Source organism: Stenella coeruleoalba (assembly GCF_951394435.1).
Source record: "Stenella coeruleoalba genome assembly, chromosome: 2".
In the NCBI taxonomy this organism is placed as follows: domain Eukaryota; kingdom Metazoa; phylum Chordata; class Mammalia; order Artiodactyla; family Delphinidae; genus Stenella; species Stenella coeruleoalba.
In genome coordinates, this window is record NC_137147.1 from 32,947,184 (window position 1) to 32,967,537 (window position 20,354).

The 20,354-nt window shown below is 50.5% G+C and overlaps 1 protein-coding gene across 3 annotated transcripts in view; it reads right to left on the reverse strand.

Moving 5' to 3' along the window:
• Positions 1-10,180: 10,180 nt before the first annotated feature.
• RAD51B (RAD51 paralog B) overlaps positions 10,181-20,354 on the reverse strand; it is a 687,571-nt gene continuing 677,397 nt past the window's right edge. For all 3 annotated transcript variants that reach the window (XM_079913113.1, XM_079913114.1, XM_079913115.1), the window contains one exon: positions 10,181-10,309. In XM_079913113.1, the coding sequence (XP_079769239.1) occupies positions 10,194-10,309 (116 nt within the window). In that variant the 3' untranslated portion in view covers positions 10,181-10,193. The remainder of the gene's footprint in view (positions 10,310-20,354) is intronic.

Consider the following 20,354-nt stretch of genomic DNA (forward strand, 5'->3'; position numbering starts at 1 on the left):
AAGGCAGCTCGTCCTGTCTGGTTCCCCGTCCACACCCTCGCAGCTGGGCCTGCGGTGGACGCGGCCGAGTTCAAAGGCACTGCTTCCCTTGGAGGCACATCAAGGACTCAGATGAGAAAAGGGTCCTCTGACCTTCTCATAGTGAGGGATGGGACCACCTTTGTGTTTTGTGTGTGTGCGTGTGTGTGCTGGATTTTTCCTGTCACTATTGTGTTTTCACGCACTGGATGTAGAGTATCTGAAAACAATCGTCGGAAACAGTCTTTCACCTAAGGCTAGAGCCTGGAGACTGGCCCAGTGTGGGGAGAGGCTATGTTGCCCCAGTGGGAACCTGGCGACCCATGCTAAGGAGGCTCACTAGAGGGCACGGCTGGCCTTTCCCAGCCTCGGCCCCAAATACTGGTGCTCTGAGACTCCCTCCACCAACTAGGTCATGGGCTCTGATGGGAAGTACTTCTACCCACCAGCATTCTCAATGGGAGAGGTTCACCTGAAGGCCAAACCTTATCCCCAGACCCACAATCCACCTCCATCTCAAGGTTTACCACTTCAGCTTGAATGCAACCTGAGAAGCAAGGCCATTCCAGGCCTGAAGTCTAGCCCTCTCCTGGGCTCTTGGGAAGGTGCCTTGTGGTCACAGCAAGCCATGTGGGGAGACAGTAGAATGTCCACCCGTCTTGAGGTTAAGGCTGCTGGGTTCTGGTGGTGGGAAGCGGACGAACTCGATGGCCGTAAGTAAGAGGTGAGGATGCTCCTTCGACCCCAGCTCAACCTCAGGCCTGCACCGGCCTCCTCTCTGGGAAAGGGCAACAGGTCATACTCTCTCACATAGGCCTGCCCCATGCTGGGACAGCTCGTCCAGCTCCAGAGGCCTCCCGTTAACAGAAAGTGTCACAGTAATGCTAACAGGGGCCGCCCAGGCCTCTGCGGTGTGACCTCTCCTGAAAGGAACCAGGCTAAGCCGTGGGCCAACACCCACAGGCCGAAAAGGAGACTGGGAACATTGAGGGGGGCGGGAAATGAGAAGCATGAAGATTTGTACTGAGGGATACTGGCCGGGTGAGCCTGTCTGCAGACTGTCTCAGCCATTCTCTGTCGGCCCTGAGGTTTGAAGGATCCAGAGAGGAAAAATCAGGCTCCACACTGATGATGGCCCCAAAAGGCGCCCTCCTTTCTGCCCCAAACACCAGGCAGAGCAAATGCTATTAATAACCCTGGCCACTCCCTGGTCCACTCAGGGTGTGCAGGACTGGAGCTCGCTCCTTGGACACAGCCAGCTGTTCCGAACAGGTTTGGGAAAGTGATCTTTGGCACAGAATGAAAAGGGTGTGTATGTGTGTGTGTGTGTTGGGGGGGGGGCACCCAAGAGTCCTCTATCAGGGCCAATATTATTTTTAATTGCCGAGAATCAGCCTGTAGCTGCTCTTCAAGGCTGCAGAGCGCAGGCTTGCCAGGGGTCGGAAACAAGCTACAGAGGAGGTAAGAAAGCCGGTCCCAAGGACCGTTCATTACCGAGCTGTCGTGTCTTATGGAAAATCAGGTGACGCCTCAGAGTTTATACAATCCTCTCCCCGCCACCTCTCCCTCTTTCATTCCCCCCTAGAAAGGGAGCAGTGAATTTGAGCAATCTGGGAATTTTGGTTTCTGCCCTGCCCCTGAAGCATGACCGATGGCCCATTTTTCAAGCCAAATCTCACCCCTTGCAGGCAGCTGTCAGGAAACCACAGAAGGTGCCTGAAGGAACACAAGAAATGGCTGGTTCTAATCTGGGGGAAAAAAATGAATTAACAAGGCAGCTACTTATGGAAGAATGTTTTCTTTTCTTCAGCCTCAGCCTGCATATTTTCACAACATGTGTACTCTGTTACCTTGTCACTTCCCTGTTTTCTTTGGGTAAATAACTGGGCTCTGGTCTTAGGGGGAAAAAAGAAAGAAAGAAAAAAAGCCGGGTCGGGAGGTTCTCCGGAAAGGCCCGCCTGGCTGAGCTGGAGGGGAGAACGAGTGTGCTCTGGGGATCACACGGGCGCGACGCAGACCCAGCCAGGCCCGTCCTGGATGGGACTTTTCACTGAACTCTGCAAGTCACAGTGTGGAAGTCAGGGAAGGGAGGGAAGCCTGCTCCCTCAGCCATGGGGCTGGCAGGCCCCGAGGCTGGGGGAAATAAAGAACTTTTCTCCTTCGCCAAGTCAAATGGGAAGCCCTCTCTGAGCTCAACACAGTCAACCAAGCACACTCTGGCCTTTCTCCCAGCCTCACCTTCCCACCAGCCAGGGAGCCACCGGGGTGAGGGGGGTCGGCCCACGGGGCCTGGCTGTGAACCCTGCAGGACCCAGGGCCTTGCACAGAGCACAGAGGAGGGTCTTCCCCGGCAGCGACACACAGCTGGTGTCTGGATGTGGTGGCAACGGTCTCCATCTTGAAAATGCTCAGAGGATTTTGAGTCTCTCTAGCAGACATGTTGCTTTGTCCTTTTTCACTTTTCTGGCCCAGGGACACTCACCTTGGGATATCTGTGCCACATGCCAGATGAGCACAAAACAGCATTGCTGTGCCAGGCAGGATGCCTTTTAGACATGCGCTACCGATGAGGGTACAGGGCGGGGGGATGGCTGGTTTGTATTTACCTGGTTATCCTGACAAATTGAGATTTATTTATAAAGCTATAGCAACTCTTAGATGCTCACAGCTGATCGTTAGGATAAAGAGCCAGTACTGATAGCGCTCCCAATACTGCAAAAGGAGTTAGTTTACCATGCGGTGCAACACGTGTGCAGGGGGAAACTGAGGCACAGCGTCCTCTGAGGCTGAGACCAGCACCGGAATTAGGCACAGAGGGATTAACTGGGTGCCGTCTGGGCCTCCGTGTTTGCGCATTTCCTTTCTGCATCTGCTCGGGAGCCTTTGATTCTACCCTTGAACCCTGTCTCGCCTTGTAGATCACACAGCCTTCGTCAGGCAGAGGTTGGGAATTCAAACCCGGAGTTTTCAGCTGCAAAGTTCTGGCCCCCAGCTGTTGAGTGCTTCCTTCAGTATCACTGGGAGGGCGCACGTGTCCCGCGAGGTGGGGTCACTTGGAGAGGAAGGGGGGATGCCTTAGTAAGCGTTGCTTGTTCCAAACTGGCACTTGCAGGGCGTCAAGGGCTTTCAGAGGGAGAGAAAGGGAAAACCGAAGTCTTTCTGGGAACAGGGGCACAAAGACATTCGTGGGCTATCCAAATCATTCATGTGGTCTTATCCTGCAAAAGGCAGCTTCGGAGATGTGCTGTGAGGCAGGGGTGCAGCTGTAAGAACAAAGGCCATAGTCCGTGTTCATGGAGCCCTCGCTGCTCCCAGCACTGCTCAGTACGTTGTACATATTATCTCTCTCTTTTTTTTTGCGGTACGTGGGCCTCTCACTGTTGTGGCCTCTCCCATTGCGGAGCACAGGCTCCGGACGCGCAGGCTCAGCGGCCATGGCTCACGGGCCCAGCCGCTCCGTGGCATGTGGGATCCTCCCAGATCGGGGCACGAACCCGTGTCCCCTGCATCGGCAGGCGGACTCTCAACCACTGCGCCACCAGGGAAGCCCCATATTATCTCATTTAATCCTCTCAATAACCCTTGGAAGTGAGTACTATTGTCCTACTTTTCCAGAAGAGGAAACCAAGGCACAGAGACAGTACGTAGCCTACTCAAGTTCATCCAGTGAGTAGAAAAGTGACAGTCACCCAGACAGGGTGAGTCCAAAGCCAGAGTGTCTATTCTCCATGCTGGGCTGACTCTGGGGTGAAGCTGCAGGAGCTCCCTTCTCACAATGTGGCACTTAGGAGCAGTTCCTTCATCTGGCGTGATGGCCTGTCCCACACCGGCACCCGCGCTGGCAGCAGAAATGCAAGGTCTCTAGAGTCACTGTCCCCGTAGTGTTTCCACGCAGGGCCCTGCTGTGCCGGTCCCTGAGCAGTCACGCTTGGAGCTACCCTCCCTCCACGCAGCTCCCCAGGCCCCAGCCCACGCCCACCTGGTTTACATTTGTGCCTGAGTGTGTGCCCTCACGCTTCCTCTCTTCCACCTTGTCACCTCCTCTAAGTGCCCTGGGCGGTGCTTGGCACAGTAGAGGTCCCAAGTCAGCCAGCCTGACCAAGGGTTAAGCCACATTTCTCCCAGGATGGCCCTTGGACGACCGGCACCCGAATCCGCTAGGGTGTCTGAAGAATGCAGAGTCTCAGGCTCTGCCAGAAACCTCAGTAAGAGTCTCAGCAGTGGGGCTGGAAACCTGCATTTTTAACAAGCTCCCCAAGGGATTCTGATGCTCCCTAAAGTTTGAGGCCCACAATTTAGGCTTTTAATGAATTAGTATATGTTGAACACCAGCCAGACGTGAACCCAGGCAGTGTCACGCTGAGCTCTGCCTCTTGTCCTTCAGAGGCTGTGGAGTGGGCACCGTGCAAAGAGCTCGGAGTTGGTCTGGGTGGAGGCAGGGGTGTTCTTGAATGGGGAGGATAGGGTGAGAGGAAGTGAGGGGCAGCAGAGGAAGGTGTAGGAGGCAACATGGTAGCTCTGCCCGTCCAGCTGAAAGTCCTGGAGTGGCGAAGACCCTGGCAAAAAATCCCCCAGCAAAGGTTCCAAGTAGAATGGCTCCAGAGCCCCATTTTAAAAGGCCTTCCTGAATCTGGCCATTCCCCTGCTGGATGAGCCCAGCAAGCAGGATGCAGAGCAAATCAAGCCCTAGGGCTTTCAGAAGGGAAGTCAGGCAGCCTGTGAAGTAGAGAGAACAGGGTGGAGAGCAGGTAGGCCACCTGGGGCAGAGGAGAGGGTGTGAGGGTGAGAGCCCTCCAGGGCTGCTGAAGGTCACTTTCAAAGGCTTAGGAGAGAGGCAGTCCGTGAGAGACCCTGAGTCCCAAACTTATTAATGAAAGATAATTCAGGGAAGGCCACTGTGTCCAGAAAATGAGATTAAGCTTTTGGTCAGTCAGTTTGGAGTTTGAGAAAATGAAAAAAAAAAAAAAATCCTTTATAAAATTGGAAAAGGTTTACCTCCACTCACCAACAACTCCAAAACAACTGAACACAAAGTACTTTAAACCTGGCATGTGGCTGGACCTCTATGAAAATAATTTCTCAGCTCATTTGAAGGGAAAATGGTGCCATTTTGGTAACCACCTATACTATCTGGGCATGCCCAGTAGAAGAAACTCAAGCGAAAATTTGACCGTCAGTTGGAAAAGTGGGACAAGGAGGAGATAGAGAAGGAGGTGACATGAATATGGGAAGCCTTTGGGTGCGTGGAGGCCGACTTCTGCTTCTGGAACTGTTTGTGCCTCTGTGGACTTGGATGAGCCACTTCACATCTCTGGGTCTGGGGAGCACGCAGATGAGGAGGGGAGAACGCAGCACGGCCAGCGGAGTGGCCGCCTTGTAGCACTGGGGCCACCCGGGCAGACAGGCGGCGCTGCTGTCCACCCTGCGTGCTTGAGTCCTCTTCACAGTCCAGCCTGGGCAAACACAGACCTTTCCCACCATTTCTTCAGTGGGCAAACCGCAGGGCACGGAGTAAGCGCAGCTCTGCGGTCTTCTTCAGGTTAAGAAAGTTAGGGCGCGAGTCAGGACTGCTCCTGGGATTCGTATTTATACAGTGTCATATATTTATTTCTTTACATTGTGTCATGCAGCACATATACAAATCACGAATACCTGGCATTTGTATTTATATAATGTCTTACATAGAGTGTCATATATATTTATATGGTGTCATATATATGACAGTGTAAATACAAGTCAAGGGTGTTCATATACATATTACAAATACCTACTACATTATAGGTATATATAGGTAAATACCTATATATATGGGTATTTGTACGTATATATATATATATATATATATATATGTATACACACACACACATATATGTATAGGTATTTGTGTGTGTATATAAAACACTATATATAAAGATGAATCACATATACAGACAGACAGACAGACACACACACACACACATACACACAGTCACTGTTTAAGCTACCTAAGGCTTCCCAATGAAACCACAGACAAAAAACATTTGACTCTTATTGAGGGTTGACTTGTGTCCCCCAGAAGATATACTGAAGTCTTACTTAACCTGTGAACATGACTTTATTTGTAAATAGGAACTTTGCAGTTGTAACTAAGATGTAAATTAAGATGAGCTCATACTAGAGTAGGGTGGACCCTTATTCCGACATGACTGGTGTCCTTATAAGGAGAGTAGAGACACAGAGACAGACATACACAGGAAGAAGACACAGACACACAGGGAAGATGGCCACATGGAGATGGAGACAGACACTGCAGTGATGGAACTACAAGGATTGCCAGCAACCACCGGAAACTAGGAAGCAGCAGGGAAGGATCCTTCCCGAGAGCCTTCAGGGGAGCATGGCCTTGCAGGCCCCTTAATTTCAGACTTCTGGCCTCCAGAACTGTGAGAGAATACATTTCTGTTGTTTTAAGCCACCCAGTTAAGTACCAGTGTGTGGGACTTTGCTAGGGCCAACCTAGGAAACTAACAGGACTCCTGCTGCAGAGTGGAAGGGAAGCAAAGCCTCTGTGTTCATCAGGCTTTTACATCTGCTGAGCCCCACCATTCTTGGCCCCTTCCTCTGGCACTCTCTCTCTCAGGGGAAGGGGTAGGGTGGAGGTACTTAACTGTTTCCAACTGAAACCAACATCTGACAGGTTATGAAGGCCTCACGCCCCCAACTCCTCTGTGGTGATGGCTGATACCTAAGGGCACCTGGTCACCACCCTAAGCCCAAGCTTTGGTCACCTGGAAGTGGGGAGATGAGAGAGGACGACACCTCACAGCCTTTCTCTCCTTGTCCCACACCCTCCCGGCACCAGGACAGCTTTTTTGAGAGCTTTGAGCTCTCAAAGGGTGGTAGAAATTTATGTGTCTCTAGATCAGAGTTCGGGCTATTAGAGAGTTTTCTCTTTTCACTTTAATGGTACACAGGAATTCTCCCCAACCCCTTCAAAACAGGCACACATCTTTTTAAAATTTGCACCTTTTTTTTTTCAGACTGGTTTCCTATGGTGAAGGAAAGGCTAGGAAATGCCCAGTAAATCATCTCTCTGTCCTCACTCAATTGAGAGGCAGGAAATGCCGAGAACAGTCCCCTTACCTTTTCCACTTTGCATATAACAAGAGCTATGAGGACCCTTTGAAGGGCAGCCCCTCTGACAGCAATATGAATTCTTCAAGGCAACTGGACTGTTTCTAGAGACGAGACCCAAAGGCAGCAGGCACATTTGGGATGCTGACTGCCTCCGCCTTCAGCCCCTTCCATGGTCAGCCTCTCCCTGGGCTGGCCTTGGGAAGTGGATTCAATCAACAACGATCTAAGGGGTTCCGGGTCCATGGCATGGTAGTAAGTCTGTGCAGGACACAAGGAATTTTAATCCCTAGTCCTGGTCTTTAAGGAGTTTACAATCTAGACGGCGTGACAGCTCAGTCATGAACTTCAAGATAACGACCCCATACAAGGACGTTTATGGAAACGTCCAAGGAGAGGTTGGGTGTGTGTGGGGAGGAACAGAAGATGCTTGCCGGTGGCCAGCAAAGGCTTCTTGGAAGAGCTGAAGAAGGCTCTGGCGGAGGTATGAAGACTAGGTAGGGTCTGGGAACATGGGAAGAAGGAGAAGAAGATGCCGGAGCTCCTGAGGACAGCCTGGAACGGGGGGTGAGGGAGGCAGGGAGACACGTGGCTCCTCAGGGGACGGTGAGAAGGCCGGGGTGCATGGAGAACACCAGGCAGGGACAGGAAACAGGGCTGGAGAGGTGGGCAGCAGCTTTCTGGCAGGGGTTGGGGGTGGGGGGTGTGTCTTGAGAGCCCAGCTGAGGATGGTGGGCTGTGGAGGGGGACAGACTGAAACTGGGCCCGAAACCTGCGCAAACGGGCTGTCCCTCCCGAGAAGGTTGTCTCCCCTCGGACTCGAATTCAGAGAAAGGCCTGTCAGGTCTGATGTGGACTCCACGGCGGGCTTCCCGGTGGCCATGCGGGGGATTCTGACGTGCACTTCAGAGCAAACCTTCCCTCAAGCCTCCTGGGGCGTTTTCTCCTCCAGTTTCCCACGCTAGAATCAGCCCTGACGGCTCACTGTCCCACTTGCTCTTTCTGGCCACCTTCCCCCTCAGACGCCCCGCCCACCCCCTGGGCGTCCCCCTCACCCGGCCCCCGCCATTCGGGGCAGGTGGGCCTCCCCTTCGGGAATTAGAGGCATCTTCTTCGGCTGGGCCTGCTTTTCTCCCCGCGACCAGTTCTCCGGCTCTCCTGGGGCCACCGCCTTCCATCTGGCCGACTTTCAGGAACAGCGCGGGAGGGAACAGGCTGCTCTGCTGGTGAGAACAGGAGGGGGGCTGGGAGGCCACTGGCTCCCGGTGCGGCCTGAGGAAGGCCCTGGGAGGGAGAAGACCTCAAAAGGAGGATAGGAAAGTCAGGCCCAAAGGTGAGTCTTTCCCGTTTGAGGTCTGTCCCCGGTACCTGAGCGGGAGCCACGAGCCTTTGTCTGCACCCTTCAGCACCACTTCTCCAGGCCCCAGAAAGCTCCAGACACATGTGGACATTTGGTACTTATGTACTGAATGAATGAAGTCGGGGTGAAGGGGTGAGCGGGTAAATGAGTAACTCAGCAGAGCCCCCGTGGAAGAGAAGGGACCCTCTGCAACCCCACGGCAGGTGATGGGGTTCTGGACAATCTACCCCCAAATATGGCAACTTAGCATATGAAATATTTTAAGCTGAAAGAGTCTGAGAAAACAGTGGAAGCAGGAAGGTCACTCTGACAGTTCCCCTGACCCTTCTCCCCTGAAACAGCCCATAAAACCCTCACGTGAGTGGTGCCCTCCCATACCCAGAGGTACATCTTGTCTCCGAAGACAAAGGAACACCGAGAAGGATCCTAACAGGCCTTGCTGAGTTTCCCCAGTTCGCTCCTCTGACCTCGTGTTCCTTAAGCTATCATATTCCTCCACGACTGCCCACTCCTCATCAGACACAGCATAAAAATATCAAATCTGTTTCCTTGGGTCTTCCTTCCCTTATGAAGGCCCTCGTGTCACACAAAACTGACATTAAATAAGTGTGTATGCTTCTCTCCTGCTAATCTGCCTTTGGCAGTTTAATTTTCAAACCCAGCCAGGGATCCTGAGAGGGTCCAGGAAAACTTTTGCCTCCCTTACACAGGTCGATGAGCAGATGTCCCAGGAATTCCAGCATGCAGAGGAGAGGGGACCTCACTTCATCTGGGTCCCCTATGCCTGTCTCCCGTTTCCCCTGCACTGAAAACGTCCTCTGTGACCACACTTCTCAGCCACCATTAGATGGACCAGGAGATGCTGACTGGTTTAGGGTACGACTCATCCACTTCTCTTGAGGGCCACTGTGGGTTGTTTCCCCCAGCAACGTCTGCTGCGTGGACTGGATGTCAAGGCTTAATGTGTTATCCCTTCCAGAAATATTTTAATTTTAAGAGATGACTGTGCTGAGCACATAGCATTTAACAGAGGAGAAGGGAAGGAGAGAAAGGGACCTAACACATACGGATTCCCTCTTATGAGCTCGACACCATGCTAGTGCTCTTAAGAAGTCTTTATTTATTCTAATACCTTTACTGCTACTCATTCAACCATTCCTTTTTGAGCACCTACTATGTTCCAGGCATGGTCTAGACTTGAGGAAACATCAGGGAGAAAAACAGACAAAAATCCTGTCCTCATCACATTTACATTCTAGTAGAGAAAACAAACAATAAACAAGAAGATGAGTAGCATGTATAAGATACTAGAAGGTGATCAATGCTATGGAGAAAAATAAAGCTGGGGAGGAGACAGGAAGTACCAGCGCTGGGAGCTGGTGGTGGGAGAGGCACAATGAAAACAAGTTGGTCAGGGAAGGCACCACTGAGAAGGTGATATCTAAGCAAGACTTGAAGCGGCCAGGGAGTGAGCCCCGGCAACACCTGGGGGAGAAGAGTACAGGTGTAGGATCCACCTGCAGAGGAGAAGGTGTGATCCTGTGGCAGGGACCTGCCTGGTCTGTTCAAGGCACAGGGAGGAAACCAGTTTGGCAGGTAGAATACTACCTGCCAAGTCCACTCTCTAAACATGGAGACAACTAGCTTTTCCTGGTAGCTCACCTGGTTAACTCATCTTGCTAAGGAGGTCAAAGTCATAGGCTCAGGATACATTTGTTTTCCAGCAAAAGTCATCTCGCAAGGGCAGAAGAATGGACGATTGATCACCACTCTGTCCTTCGTGCTGGTCTCGAGCCCAACTCCACTGCTGCCACCTGTCTGTTTACACAAATCACACTCTCTGAGCCTTCTGTAAAATGGGCGTATACTTAATAACGTTCACCCCAAGAGACTGTGCCACTATAGTGTATAAAGCACTATGTAAACGGAGGTGTTCTGTAGAAATTCTTCACTGTTGTTATTATTATACCATAAAGCAACTCAGGGGCTCTGTTCAGCTCACATTGGGTCTGTAAAGCCATTTTAACAGGCAAATATAATTTCTTAGTTCTGTTTGCTAAGTTGTAAAGCCTATTTTTACTTATTATTGGGGTGGGAAGAGACTTCGTGAGGCTCTCTGGCTGACCTGTCAGTCCATTTCCCAGACCTGAGATAATCCTACGATCCCCACCCTCACCCACACCCCACCTTAGCTTCTGTCTCCCAGCCTCACTGGAGTTGCGTGTCTGTGCCAATGGCCTGTATTACTCAATCCCATGGTGTGACCTCAACTGGGCTCTCAGTGCTGCCGAACAGTTTTCATCCTTTGGTTAAAAGCCCTTGTTTGCTTCCTGCAGTGACAGCTCCAAACCCAAGTCCCCAGCCCCACATCTACTCCCCTCGTTGCCGGCAGATGGCCTGGCTTTGGCCACACTAGGAGGTGCAAGTTCAACAATGTGGGCTTCTCCCTGCCTGAACATTCCTTTCCACGCCTCAGTCTACTCTTTACCCTTCTTTTCTAGATCCAGGGCCAACACCATCTCCCGGTGGAGGGGATAATGTCTTTCTGTGCTGGTGAGCACATCACACTTTCTATAAAAGCAATCAGAGTGAACCGAAAGAATTTATGAATGAGGAAGTTGATTGTTGTGTTGCTTATAACAGCAAAAACTGGGAAGCAGCTCTCTGTCCAGCAATAGGGAATTGTTTAAACTGATTACGGGTACAGCCATGAGATGGCAAGAAAAACTTTATAAGCAGTAAGAGCCCAATTTTTCAAAGAGCTAAAAAAAAATTTTTTTTTTTTTTTTAGTAACAACAGACACAAATATGTGCATTGGAGAAAAAAAGACTGGAAGGAAATACACAAAAATAGAAACTGATTATCTCCAGGTGATGAGATTATGAGTGATTTTTTTGCTTTTAGTACTTTATTCTGAAATTTCTACTGTGAGCAACAGTATTTTTATAATTAGAACAAAAGGCAAAAATATTATTAACAATGTTTCTCTGAAGAAAAACTGCCTGTGATTCAGTTCTGCTTCTTGCCCTTTAAATGCAGCCTTTCCTGGGTGGTGTCTGGTTGACAGCTGCACAGTAACTCTTGTTACATGTAAGGACTAGAAGCAAAGAAAACCATAACCAATTAACATTACAGTGGGAACCGAGGCGTGCAGAATGGAAAGGCCTCAACGGGAATGTGTTATTACTAATTTTTTTTTTTTTCCACGGTGGGACAGGTGTTTAGGGGAATGCACTGAATTTGCTCCAGATAATTTATTTTTTTAAATACTTTGATTACTTCATTTTTCGCCTCTGTTTTCATGGGAACTTTTAACATGTGGAAACATTTGGTTACGGCTATCTCATTCTAAGTCTCCTTAATCTATTTCTGTGAGGCCCTACTGTGTGCCAGCCCTGGTGGTGCAAGGGGTTGTCTGCCAGGGGTTCTCAACATGGGATTGTGTGGCACCCTTACCAGAGGCTTTGGAATCGTCTGGGGGGTGTTTTTTTGAGTGCCAAAATGATTTCGAGTGCCAAAACGATTGAATGTTTTTTTGAGTGCCAAAATGCCAAAGGCGCTACTGACTTACTGGGTGAGGCCCAGGGTTGCTGAACAGTCTACAATATGTAGACAGTCCTGTGTTACCAAGAACTGACCTACTCCTAGTGCCAACACTCTGGGGGAGAAGAACGGAACTGGACAGTTGATGCAGACCATGTCTGGGAGGGATGGAGAGAAAGGAAGGGACAGTTGCTTCCTGGCGGCAGCCCAGCATCACCATGCTGAGATTCAGGGTTACTGGATCGCCCAGATTTTCCGACAAAGCCAGAGATGTAGATGGTGATGTAAAATTTCCTGATTTTTAAAAAACACTGCATGGGCCAAACAAAACACATCTGTGGGCCAGATTTGGCCCTCGGGTTGCCAATGTGCAATGCTGTCTTAGGGAAAGACACAGTCTCTGTCTTCATAAGGGTATAACAGAGCCCTTATGAGTTCAAGTTCAAGAGTGGACAAACCTGGGTTCAAATTGCAGCCCTATCATTCACTACCTACGACTTCAGGCAAGTAAACATCGTCTGAACCTCACTTTCCTACGCCGTAAAACAGAACTAATGGGAACACTCATTGGCGTGCTATGAAGGTTAATCCCAGCAGAAGTCCCCGGCACCTTGCACACGGGGAATGCTTAATAAAGTAGAGTGATCATTATTAGTAAGGATGTCACAGTCTAACATAAGCACCTACTGTGTACAGCACACTGTGCTAAGTGCTGAGGACTTATAAATAGGTGTGAGAGAAAGTCCTTGACCCAGAGGTGTTTTCATTCCGGAAAGAGAGAGAAACCCTGGACGTAAATATTGTGAGCCAGTCAGATATAAGAATGTGACCCACATCAGACAGTTACAGGAGACCAGAGGAGGGCATTTCTCGTGAAGGGGGTGGGGTAGAGTCCATCCAGACGGAGGGAGAAGGGGAGGTGAAGCCCAAGCAAAGGAGACCTTATAAAATCACAGTAACAACTGAGTGCTTACCACATGCTAGACCCGCTCTGAGTACTCCATGGGTGGTAAATACGTTTCTTTGGCCTCATACACATGAGGGACAAGGCACACGACGGGAAGGGTCCCCTGGAGCCAGGGCATGGGGGAGCTGACTGCCGGGCCAGAGCATGGTGGAGTATCTCACTTGTTGGCGGGATAGTGGAAGCAAGGAAGCGACATGTAGGAGCAGCCATCAGGGGTCAGTGTGCAAGGGATGGAGCAGAAGTGGAGACGAGGCAGCAGACTTACGGGGAGGCCCCGTGTGGGGCCCGGGAATGGGTAATGGGTGGGAGCCCTGCGAGGGGTGCTTTCTTTACCAGGACTCTGGACGGAGGAAATTTGGGAGGTGGTGAGGGATGCTGTCAAAACTGACTGCCTGGGGGATGATGGGAATTTTATAGAAGGAAAACAATTTTAAACTCTTGTCTCCTCCCACCTCCATGCTTCCCCGGCTCTCCTTCCAATACCCTCCACTAGCATGTCCGTGTTCTCTACTGACCAGACCTTGTGGTTACAAATGCCTTCTCCTTAACTATTTTTGAAAATCTGGAAGCAACTCTTTCTTTTGCTAATGTACTGTTATTTTCAGATCTCTCCGGAAAGCCTGTACTTAGCCCCCCTTTGTCGCCACCTCTCTAGAACACAGATCACTGCTAGGGTTGATGGCTGGGGTGTAGCAAAGCTTCCAGAGTTTTGACCCATCAGGGCTGGCTGATGTAAAATTCCATACTGCATACAAAGGAAGAGTGCACTTAGCAAATCCTGTGAAACAATTTTTTTCAGGGGGAAACAGGTAATACACTAAAAGAACCAACTGTTTCCAAGCACTCCAACACCATTTACAGTCCAATAGGCAAAATGCTGTTTATACACGAGGCCCATCTACTTTTCAGAGTAGAGCAGGCCACACCTCTCTTAGGGAAGATTTTTCTTAGCTGTGATTCTGATTTATTCGACAGGATGGAGAGTAATGAGACTATTTGGCTGGGGATGTGTGATGCCTGAGGCTCTCTAGACCGTAACCCGAATTAGTCCAAACCAGTGTCGTTTCATGGCGGTGCATCTTTAGCATGAAAGATTCCATGAATAATAACTTACCACCCTGGCCCCATAACTGCGGTACAACTGTCGGTGGGGATCACGCCCCTTAACAGTCTTCCAGGAAAGGACCCCTTGCTCTGAAGTGAGTAAAATGCCCTTGTGTCCATATTTCCAAGAGGCAAAGTAAACAAATGCAAGTATGTGGTAGTCGGACCACCTGCAGGCTAGAAGGGAGTGTCTGTCTGTAGTGTATACACAGGAAGGGAGCAGGGCCCACTGAACAGAGCTGAGAGGGTCTCTTCCTGGTGCACCATCAGAAGACATCTGAGTCCCACTAGTTCTTTTCCTGAAGCAGGACAGCCTATGTCCCCCTTCAGAGACCCCCGCCTAATTCTTCTCCTAGGTCCCACCGCACCCTGTGAAACAGATGCAGGACAGCTTGCAGTGGCAGTGTTACTGACAGCAGTCAGAGCTGACCAACGTTCTCACAGGCTGCCTTCTCGTAGACAACAGGTTTCCTCTCCCCAGGGATGACCAAGGAACAGCTCAGCATCTATCAGCAGGGACTGCGGTAGGATTGTGGTTCCCTCAGTAACAAAGAAATACCTATCAGACCCTTCTTTCCTTCTTCTAGAACCTTCTGTAAAAATGTATCCGGGGCACGGACGAAGCAGCAGACATAGGCTAACGAGCACGTGGCTACCGGGCCCCGTGATCCGGCTCAGGTCACTTCTTCTCGGTCAAATGGGGAGTTAGGCTCAAAGAAATCTGAGTTGGTTCCTGGGCCGAACATTCTGTGACTTCTAGACACAGCGGCTCAAAAACTGGGACTGTTCCAAGTCAGACTCAGAGCCTGGGAATTAGCATTGTCCTGCTGAGGTGGTGGGACGGATGGCTGGAAGCATATCTGATGGCTTTTGAAGGACCCTACCCGGCCCTGGGCTCAAAGCTCTCTCAGCTCCCACCCTGAAGTGTCACCCTCCCAGTCACTCCCTGGGGATTTGAATCCTCCAAAGGACTGTTCAGGGGTCCTGTAATCAAATGCAAATTACGCCTTTAAGCACGAAAGGGGTGGGAGGAGGGATTCGCTGACAACCCTGGGAGCCTAGCCTAAGGCCCTTGGGAGTGACAGCCCCCCACAGGGGGAGGTCAGGAGGGAAAGAGCAGAAAAGGGAGGGAGCCCAGGAGGGGTCAGAGGCCTCCGGCGGCCCCCACTTCATCTCCAGTGTGCCCCCGAACACGGTCCTGGACGGGGGGCTAATCCTGGGGCCGCTCACCCTTGGCATTGTCCCGGCCCTGCCAACGCATCACTGTTCACTGGCTGCACTTTTGGCCCGCCCGTGCTAACCTGCAATTCTACAGGCTAGGCTCAGAACCCAGACTCATCCCCTCGCTTCCTCTCATTCCTTCCCAGGCTCAGAGAAGTCAGTACTGAACACAAGGAGAGGGGGGCCCGATGGGGCCATAGCTTGGAGAAGAATGGCGCACGGAGAGTGGCAGGGCCAGCTAGGAACCAGCTCCAATAGAGTAAACCAAACTCTCCTCCCTGCCCCTCCCCATGCCAGCCCACAACCCTTTCCCATCAGCCAGTCTAAAATTACCATTTTACAGCATCTGCAGCCAAGCTGAGCACTAAACAAGATGAATAGCCGTGACACACGAGCTGAGTGGAAGTATGCAGCGGGGCTGGGCTGGGCTGGGCTGGGCACCAGGGTGAGTGAGCCATAGGGGGCGAGCGGGGAGGTCCCAGGCAGGGTGATGGACAGGATTCACCCAGCTCTAAAGGGAGGTGGTAGAGGAACAAGGAAGCCCCAGCAATGTCAGTCTGCTAGAAAAAGAGAGAGATGGAGCAATTAACAAAGAGAGAGACAGAGAGAGGGAGAGAGGGAGAGTTAGAGATAGATAGATATTGATACAGATGGATAGGTAGGTAGATAGATAGATAGGCAGATAGTTAATAGATAGATAGAATATGATGCTAACTTTACAAAGCTTCTCCCTCTCGTCCTTCTGCTTCCCTCCCTAAGAGGAAACTGTGGGGGGGGGGCGGGGTCCTCCACTGGACTCTTGTTTTGAACTCTTACAGTGGGACACCCATGTCTGTGAACCCCCTTCCCCCAAGCAGCCTTTTCCAGGGAAGCTCTGGTCAACCACACAGACTAAATAACTCTATTCATAAAAAGTTCCTGAAAGTCTTGGCGATGGAGCTCTGGGAGAGACCCCAAGAAGGGAATGATATGAGTGTGTTCTAAGTCAGGGTGTTCCAACACTTTGTCCCAGCCTGGCCTGTTCTTTCCCTGGAAGGGAAAATGCCCAGGTAGAGAGTGGAGACTCATGACCTGCAGATGCTTCCTCAGAGAACTTCAGAGCCAGGAGGACCAGGGAAAGAGATGAGCTAAGGAACTGAGGTCCACAGACTTGGAGACCCGTGCTGATTCTCCCACCCCGGGGCTCACAGAAGATTCCCTGGTGCTCTAGGGCTCTGAGTGAGCGGGACTCCTGGATCCCTACACTCCTCCCTGGAGCCAGAGCAACCCCACTTTGGTCCGCTTTGTGTCCTGGGCTTCTCTTTAGGTTTTCATTCCTTTTCCACAACATTTTCAGTGACTAGAATAAGTGTGGAAAACACTGACCTGTACTGGCAGGCAGGAAGTGGAAGCCAGTACATGGTGGTTGGAAGGAAGGCAGGCAGAATGAGGGTCTATAGAAACAGGGTGGGATGTGGCAGAGGATGCTGAGAAAAGAAGGTCAACACCGAGGGGAGGTTGAGATCAGCACTAACGTGTGAACCAGCTCCCAGGGGAAAACGTCTCCCCAAGAGAAGTGGAACCAGCTGCTGTCTACAATCACCCTGCTAGACCCTGAACCGGACCCCAAAGTAGGGCCATTCGTTAGGCAACGGTCTAGTCCCCATGAGCCATTCTTGGTAGGAGGTGATAAGAGGCAGGGCGTGCTGGTGTTGGAGTCGTAGCTGCCCACTCAAAAATATTTCCAAGTGGAGGACATCCTCGAATAGGCACACGATGCAGTGCATGTCTAAATCTGGCCCTGCCCTCAGGGTCTGTCAGAATGAGAAAATACTGATAAACTACACGGATGTGTTTCTAGTCTTCTCAGTGGCCCAGAATTGCTAAGAACTCCCACTTCACCATTAACATGGGAAGAAATGGGCAGAGTTAGTCACCCAAGATGGCAGCTCCCACTCCCTTGGCTCTGTCCTAGGAGGACCCATATTTCTCCAGTGGCCAGGAGTCCCTCCTCCCTTCTCCTCCTAACTCTTAGACCTTGGCTTCTGTCCCCTCCACGGGCTCCCCCCTCCCAGCCTCCCTTAATTATGTTTCTTCCAGGTTTGGGCTTCTGCCTTCTTTTCGAACTCCGCCCTCTTTGAGTGCCCTTACTCTCTGCTGGCTTCATTTATCACTGAAAACCTGTGACCTCAGCCCCAGTCACCTCCTGAATTGCCCGCATATATTTCCAACTGTCTGCCGAACATCTCCAGTAGGACATTCTACAGTTGTCTCAAATCACACATGTCCAAAACTGATTTCATTATCTACGCTCTCCTGCTTCCCACCACAAGCCCCTACATGAGTCCCTCCCCTATCCTTTCTCTCTCAGTCAATGAGATCACCAGCCACTCAGACATCCCAATGGAAACCTTAGAGTCACCTCTGACCCCTCCCTCTCCCACATCAAGGTCTGTCAGTGTTAACTCTGATGAGTCCTTTTTTTTTTTTTTTTTTTTTTGCGGTACGCGGGCCTCTCACTGCTGTGGCCTCTCCCGTTGCGGAGCACACGCTCCGGACGCGCAGGCTCAGCGGCCATGGCTCACGGACCCAGCCGCTCCGTGGCATGTGGGATCTTCCCGGACCGGGGCACGAACCTGTGTCCCCTGCATCGGCAGGCAGACTCTCAACCACTGCGCCACCAGGGAAGCCCCTGATGAGTCCTTTAAATCTCTCTCCCTTCCATTTGTGCCACTGTTAGGCTCTTAGCATCTCTCTGCTACTACAATCCCTCCTATGGGATCTCCCAGCCTTGGCTCTCCCTCCACTTTACAAACAGGAGACAATTCTCTAAACATAGATCAGATTCAGTAAATATTTGCTGAGGGCCCACTTTGTGCCTGGAACTGGGCACACAACTGTAAATATGACCAGTAGGGTCCCTGTCCTCATGGGGCTCACATCCCAGTTGGGGAGCCAGCTGGGAAAAAGCACAAAACACATGAAGGAATAAAATACTTTTAAGTTGTAGTAAGTGCTCCGAGAGGGATAAATCAGGGGCTGAGGTAGGAAAAAGAGGGGGTGGGGGTGGGGGTGTGTGCCACCACCCACATGAAGGCCTTCAAAGGCTCCTCAATACCTACAGAACAAAGTTCAACTCCTCAGCTTGGCATCCGAGGCCCTTGCCAATGTGGCCCAATCTTTTTTCAGCTCCTCTCGCACCACCTCCTCTCGCACCACCTCCTCCCTCCCCAAACCATTCCACCCTTTACTGCACATCCCATTCATCTTTGAATCCCAAACTCCCTGTTCCTGGCAGATAGCAAGTGGGTAATAAATGCTTGGAGAATCAACGTGTGAATGAATGAATGATGGATAGGGTTCCCTTTACAGTCAGGCCCTCTCCCCTGTCTCACGTCTACTCTTTGGTGAAGCTTCTTTGCAGTGGCTCCTTCCCCTGAGTCTCCATGGTGTTTCCACTGTCGCTGCCCCAGGTACTTGTAATAGCTGACTGTCTCTCCTGCTAGACTGCTCAGGCATTGAGGGAGGTCTTGTTCCATTCTGAAAAAATGCCTGGCACACAGTGGGTGCCTGCAACATGCCAGTGGAATTGACTGTGAAGAGCATGAAGCAAAGGGAAGTGATTGTTGTCCTTTGTAGACCGTTACCTGCTGAAACAACTCTAGTGGCCAAAATATTTGGATGGAAAGAAGCAGTGTGAAGACAGCCATTGCCAAGTGGACGGCCAGAGGCACACACCTCCTCCTGCTCAAGGAACGGCTTCAAAGAGCCTCCCTTTGTCACTATGTCTTTGCCTTTGAAAATATTTTTGCACAACCAAAGCGGAGAGCAATGAAGCAGATATATGCCCATGGAGACTGGTGCTCAAAGAGTTGCCTGTGTTCATGTGAACAGAAACTCCCCTGGCTCGTGAGTTGGTTCTAGGGCTCAGTTCATCCCTTCACAGGATGTGTGAAGAATCAGCTCCATTTCCATCCTAGCAACTAGGGTACTTGTTTCTTTCCAAGGACCTTAAATGAAACCTATCTTCTCTGCTGTTCCCACATCCCATTCTTGGAACTCCCTAATCGTTATTCCCTAAGACCAGAATAATTGAACACAGGGGTCTGTTGGTCTTCAGCAAATACCTCAGAGTCCCTGGCTCCTTTGGCAGGATGGGGGGAAAGTGGACGGGGAACCAAGCATAAAAATTACAATGAAAAAATCTGATTAAAAGTAAGAATAAAAATAAGAGGTAGATTTTCTGACTTTTTTTAGGCTTGGTGCCTGCTCTCAGAAAGGTATTGGGCATGTGCCAATCTGCCTGGCTTTCTCAAATCACTGTTGATTCATTTGAATTTCACACATGGTCACCTCATCCTCCTTTCTTTTTCAATCTCCCCAGAAAGCACCCCACCCCTGACCTGAGTATTTCGTTAGTCTTACGTCCTTAGGGACCATTTCAGATTTTTTCTTGACAGACTTATTTTATTCACTCTAGTTCAATGTGGCCAACTCAACCGTCCCCAGCCAAGCCTCCAAAGGAAATGTGATCCACTTGCTGCGTCAGATCATTTGGAAATAGATACGATTGGCTTGGAGTCACTCCATGCGGGGCTGTAAAATTGCTCTCTCTCCTTCTAAGTGGGTTGGGTCAAACCCAAACTGAGGCAAGAGGTTTCCAAGGAACACAGAGCAAAGGACTGGAGTAAGTCGTGGTGATTCAGTCAGTGGACCTCTTGCTTCTGAGTCAGTATTAACCTTCCACTGGCAGCAAGTATGTGTAGACGGCCTTCATAGTCAAACAAGATAGTGAGGTCTTCAACGCTGGGGTTCACGAAACATTTTACAAGAGTAGCAGGGATGCAGGCTTGGTGTGAATCTCTTCATTCAAGCCAAGTTCTAGTTTAAATTTTTGTGTTTCCAATATAAATGAAGTTTAGTTAAATTGATTTTGAGATTTATGTATCTTGTGCAACGTTGGCAGGGTGTCTATACTTCCATTGGGCCAACTCCACAAAATACCATTGAAGTTCTCACGTACATTGTCCCAAGTCTCTTTGGAATTT